The 6,261-nt window shown below is 35.2% G+C and overlaps 1 protein-coding gene across 2 annotated transcripts; it reads right to left on the minus strand.

The window, feature by feature from the left end:
* Nucleotides 1-68: 68 nt before the first annotated feature.
* hddc2 (HD domain containing 2) lies at nucleotides 69-4,327 on the minus strand. 2 transcript variants are annotated; one of them, XM_034018135.3, is made up of 6 exons: nucleotides 4,205-4,327; nucleotides 3,243-3,364; nucleotides 2,890-2,992; nucleotides 2,428-2,496; nucleotides 1,203-1,341; nucleotides 69-616 (listed from the first exon to the last, which is right to left on the minus strand). In XM_034018135.3, the coding sequence occupies exons 1-6, from the start codon at nucleotides 4,247-4,249 to the stop codon at nucleotides 495-497; spliced, it is 600 nt and encodes a 199-aa protein (XP_033874026.1). In that variant the 5' UTR covers nucleotides 4,250-4,327; the 3' UTR covers nucleotides 69-494. The 2 variants fall into 2 exon arrangements, with proteins under 2 accessions (XP_033874026.1, XP_058881103.1); XM_059025120.1 differs by lacking the exon at nucleotides 4,205-4,327 and adding an exon at nucleotides 4,154-4,172.
* Nucleotides 4,328-6,261: the final 1,934 nt, after the last annotated feature.

Genomic DNA, 6,261 nt, shown 5'->3' on the forward strand with positions numbered 1-6,261 from the left:
CAGCGCAACATATACCATTGAACTGATCAAACTAAATACAGTATTAACTGATCCTAGCCACAAAAGTCTTACATACATCATTTTATTTTGACCAACAGAAAAAATGAAGGGAAATTCTACTGCCTTTACATCTCCTTTTTTTGACCTAAGTGACACATTATTACTATGCAATACAGCTTTTTAAATATGAAGTCAAGAAATATTTTGGTTTGTGTAAAATGTTAAAACTATTTAACACCATGCTAAACAGAAATTCACTGTGCTTTGTTTTTATACAAAACCTGACTTGCACCTGATTGCATCTTAGTTGGCCATCAAAAGGTTGATAATGATCATACTGTATGACTGCAAACAACAACACAATCCATGCAATTTGTTTCATCCCCCTTTGAGGCACAATCCCTTTAATGTGCCTTAAAAATATATATAGCATGAGTAAAAAAAAAGTACATATTTATTTAACAAATGAATGTTTCTCATGTTTCTTTGGGCAGCTATGACTGTATTGCCTGTGGTAGGGAACCCTCAGAACTGCTGCCTGCAGCAGACATTTGGGAATTTCTTTCTTCATTTAAACTTTTGACTAGCTGGACAACTTCTGGGTGATGAAACCTCCCTGTAAAAGAAAAGCAACTGGGTTATTTTTATCAATTCATATTATTTATTCCCTTTAGGAATACTTCCATGACATCCATATTTTGACTTCTTTTTCACAATACACAATGAGATTACTTTTGGCTGGACCGTATACAGATTTATAGTGTGAATGAGTTGGGGATTTTCTGAAAACTTAATATTATGGCATTGCATATTTCATAAAAAAAAGTTACATAATTTACTTTTCCATCTTTGCGCATACATTTCTCATAGTTGTTTGTGAATTGCTCATTGTACTTTCTTTCAGATATCAAAAACTTTTCACACATGCAAGATCGTGCCAACATCGGGATAGTACACTTTACTTTGCATGTGGGTCATGGCGTACTATAGCCGAAATAACAGAAGCCTGGACAAGAGACACTTTATCCCTCAACAACAGTCTGCATTGTGGGCTTTGATGTCACTAATTGTGTGACCAGTCTATGCATGTTGACCTATGTGAGTTGAGTGGGCATCATGAAGTTATAGCATTCTACACTGTCCCATAATAGGCACATTATAAATACTGTGTATATAACAAAAAGATGAGTTTGTACGCAGACCTTTTGTGGAATCAAAAAACTCTTGCAGTCGCCCTGGCTTCTTCTCCAGGTCCTCATATTCATATGCTTGAAGAATCATTTCAAACTGGTCAAGTTCCTTCACTAGCTTGGCCTCTGGGCTGGATTGATACTCATATTCCTGTAAAAAGATGCATGTTATTGATCTAGCTGATCAAGAGTCCAATATTCGTACACTAGTCTACAGCTAAGAGAACACCCCTCGGGAAGCAAGCAGTGTTCTTGTAGCTGAACTGTTCTCTAAGAGTTAGCCACCAGACCCAATAATCAATAAATAAATATATACATATGTATTACTTGTCATGATGCATGTGCATCAACATATGAAATGAATTGAATAAGTAAAAGCAATACAATAGGCAAGTATGTTAAATTATTATAATAAAGTAAGAGACAAACTAACGTTAATAAAACTAAAGCAAAACAACACAGTCAAAAATCTTAAATCGCTATGTACTATGAAATTAGCTGGTGGGTGTGTTCCAGTCTATGCACAGCACCCCTACACACATTATAAAATGCAGCAGTAATATACAAGACATGCACATTACTTAACAGAATGATGAAGCAACTCACCAGAACGGGAAACACCAAATTGCTTGGCAGCTTAGTGTCTGATTCAGGTTTTTTTTCAAGAGCTCAAACAATTTCTATATTGCTGTTTGATGCCATTTTGTAGTGATGAGGTGCACTCGTGGAAATCAGAATACAAAATAATTCAGTGATATGAGGGTGGTTCTGGAAAAATGTATTAAGCCAATCAGTGTCCCTCAAGACACTCTTGCGATGACAAAACAGTACTGTATCCATTGTGAACAGTGCTGTATCCATTGCCAAGAAGGTGGTGTTCTTTTTTTAAAAATTTTTTTATAAATTTAGTAGTCGCATTTTCTCCCAATTTAGAATAGCCAATTATTTTTAGGCTCAGCTCACCGCTACCACCCCAGCGCTGAATCAGGAGCGGCGAAGACGAACACACGCTGTCCTCCGAAGCGTGCGCCATCAGCCGACCACTTCTTTTCACACTGCAGACCCACCATGCAGCTCTGGGCAGCTTACAGGCAAGTCCGCAGGCGCCCGGCCAGACTACAGGGGTCGCTGGTGCACGGTGAGCTGAGGACACCCTGGCTGACATAACTTTTTATTTTACAGGTCCATGAAAAATATCAACATAAACTATATCCCAAGTTGTTCACCAACCACTTACCTCCCATAACTCATAAATCTCTTTTTGTACATCTTCACTTAGCAGCCCAGTCAAATGTTTCATTGCTTCCTGAAAAACAACAATACGCAATAAATAAGTACAAATGCAAAAATGGAAATGTGACATAATGTCCTAACCAACAATTGGATAAGCTGTTCTCTAGAAGTGCGACATAAGATCATACTTCATGGGGGCTCCACTATTTCCCAACAAGGTGGATTACATGAACTCAGATAAATATCATAATACACACCCTAAGTAACGTAGATACAAATTATCTGATTCCTTATCTACAATTAAATCAATTAATGTAGACAGATTACTGAGGTTATTTCAGTCAATTTGTATAACATTTTTTTTTTTTTTTTAAAGTACTTAACAAAATACTAACTTTGAAGTCCAAACAGCACTCTCACACACAACTATCTGTGACATATGTACCACAGTGTAATTAACACTTACTTCTTCTCTTCTGTGTTTTTCATTTTTGCTGATATTATCTGCTGGTGCTATATCACCAACAACACATTCTGCCATATCATGAACCAGAGCCAGTTTTATACATCTGAAAAATATCACATGCATACATTGTCAAGGAATTTTATATCAAGTATGAGCAGCACAGCAAACTAAATGGGTCTTATTTTAATGTTAACACATTTGCATGGCCTTAGAGTAAAATAATAACAAAATACCAAACATAAAGGCGTCAATGACTAATGAAAATCTTTAAAAGGGCCTGACTTGGGTTCAAATATCTGCAGTGTAAGTCATCACCAACACCACCCCACAGAAACCAAAGCAATGATGCACACCTGTCTTTGTTGAGCTTTGTATCACCAATTGAAAAGGCCATCACAGCCATCCTGTACATGTGATCAGATACACTCTCTGGTTTCTCCACATTCCTATACACCCACCCTGTCCGGGGTACTCTCTGAAATGAAAAAACAAACAGACGTGTAATGTTAACATTAAACAATAAAACAAATGTAAGAAACCAGTACACACAGGCACAATTCAAAAGACAATTATGTATTATACATAGTAAACGATAAATATACAACATTAACATTTTAGTAATCACTGTAGATATATTTGAGACTATGATGTTAATTTATTCAGCAAAGGCGCCCATATTTTGCTAGAAGTGTTTCCTGTCAGACATCGGAAGACGCTCTAGGTTCAACATATAACATGGATTTTTTTTTTTTTTCATTCGTTTAAGTAAGGCTCTTGAGCATCAAGTAAACGACAGAATACATGGTGGATATTACAGTATTATTATTATGAAAACATGTGTTTGCCTCAAATTAATTGACCCATAAACAATTTTGATGCAAATCTTAAATTATTTATATCCAAGTCTGCTTCAGTTACAAAGACTAGTATTTTAACTGTGTTTCGAACATTATAAAGTTGTACAAAATAATAATAATAATAATAATAATAATAATAATAATAATAATAATAATAATAATAATAATAATAATAAAGGTTTTACTGAGAAAAATGCATTAATCTTATAGTTATGCAAACGTTTATACCGATGGATCCACACAGCTTCTACATGCTGCTATTTAAATAATCAATGTTAATAATTTCGTAGTTTGTACGTTTTTAATAAACACACGTTTTATAGATCTAGCATTCTTTCGTGCAGTCATTGATTCTTTCAGATAAAGACACTTAACGTTTCTCTAGATTCACCTAATTAGTGACAGACCTAGATATGCACAGAAAAGGTTTAACGTGTGGTTCTTTATTTATCATTCACCTTTAACTGTCCTATAAGTTTCATAAACTGCAGTAAATTCTGCATGCTGGCTGTCTATCTAGATGTCTGCCATTTATTTGCAAGGCACCGGAAGTAAACATTGCAGTCTGAGATCGCGAGAGTCGTGAGTGGATTAGTAGTTGGTGGTCAAGGTGGTCACATCAACAGTAGATGGCACTGCAGACGAATACATACTTTAAAACATCGAGGGATTGAGAACAAACAAAGAAACAAAAACATACTGTTGTGCAACTTTGATTAACTACTTGTCCGATTAGGCTGTATAAGGTAACACGTTTTGTACTGGTATTTGACCATTTCTTTGTTGAGTGATAGTGGCATTTTAATACATGCCAATCGTTACACATTTCAAATTTCCACTGAGAAAAATTTAGAAGAATATCTTCAACAAATATTGATTGGATCCGGTGCCTCATGCCGCCCCTATTGTATTTGTAACACAGTATGCCACGAGCCGATGGATGCTGTTTATATGGGTACTGCATATGCTTGTATAGTTGAAAGAACGTAAAACTGTAAAGTGTTTTTACCCAAACTTTGATTGCAGCAAGGCTCAGGGATTGTTGAACTGAATAATTAAGGACATGGCTGGTGGAACACTGAAATGGAATGGAATAGTTTGGACTTGATGCTAGATTGAATGCTACTAACTATGAATACATTTCAGAATGCTGGATTACTTGAAGGGCAAACATGTTCCTATATTTATTATTATTATTATTATTATTATTATTATTATTATTATTATTATTTTTTTTTTATTATTATCTTTCTATTTCAAACCATACTGGTGCAATTCATAATGCTTTTACCAGTGTATACAACTTTTATAAAACTTGTGTGATAATTTAGATTTCAAGGGCTAGGTTAGGTGTGAGATAGTGTCAACATTTTTATTAACAAAGAATAGACCACATGAGTTGTATTCCAGTTGTAATTAAAAACAGACTATTCTGCTGTTTAAAAGCTCAGATTCAAAACATCTAAGTGGAAATGTTCCTGTAACTAGATTACAACTTCAATAATGGTTAGATCACGTGCTTATGTTTAGCTATCAGCAGTGTATCTGCGTGGCAGTCTTGTTATGGATGGCACAGCGTTTGAGGTTGCATGTTTGTCAGAAGTCTAAATCTTGGGACCTTATTCTCACAGCTTCAACTTAAGTCTATTGTGACGGACCAAATACAGTTTGAAACCATTTTAGGCTCTTGTTAATAAGTCAACAACAACCTAGACTAGTTTGATAAATAATGAATATATTTGTATAATCAAAACAGTTTTCATATAGCTCCAAAGTTAAAGACTTGTGAAGAGTTCTAAAGAGCGGTGAATAGGTTCAATGGCTCTAGTTTCTAGTTCCCCTTTTTTCTTTTGAAGAGCTTTTGGCTGTTTACTTGTATTTTTGTTTGGTCAACCGGAAACCAGTATATTTCAGTTGCCATAATTTTGTTTACAATAAGCATAGGGATTACAAATGGCATTATCCTCAAAAGAAAACCATTGAATGGCACAATAATTCCTTCAACGGCTTTACCTTTCTTACCAGTTAATCAAATTTTTAATGACCACAGTTGAAAGTATTCCAGGCATCGTGTTCAAATTTGCTTGCTAGCACAGGGCTTTCTTTGATAAACCAACGTGCAAACTTTCTGTGCTACAGTACTCTGCCCCTCATGTACTAACAAGTCACAGTGAAGGTATTAAGGAAACTGATAGCATTTGACTTAGCACACACTGTAAACTATTCACTGCTTTGAATTGAAATCTCGTAGCCACTCCTCATACATTTTTAAATTATACAAATTAAATAGGGATGTGGAGTCCATTAGATAAGACCCTTTTGATGTTGATGTTTTAATTCATGTAACTGTTCAAGATAACAGTTGCTGAAGGTCAGTAGCTATCATTTTTTTTTTTCATTACAAGGTTTAATTCTCTTTTTGCATTGAAAACTACTATTGTCTAAACTGAACAGCAGTCTTCCAAGAACTGGGCGTGTTGTTTTGCATCACTTTAGCACAAGACACTTATCTATC

This window comes from Acipenser ruthenus, chromosome 6 (genome assembly GCF_902713425.1).
Source record: "Acipenser ruthenus chromosome 6, fAciRut3.2 maternal haplotype, whole genome shotgun sequence".
Lineage (NCBI taxonomy): Eukaryota > Metazoa > Chordata > Actinopteri > Acipenseriformes > Acipenseridae > Acipenser > Acipenser ruthenus.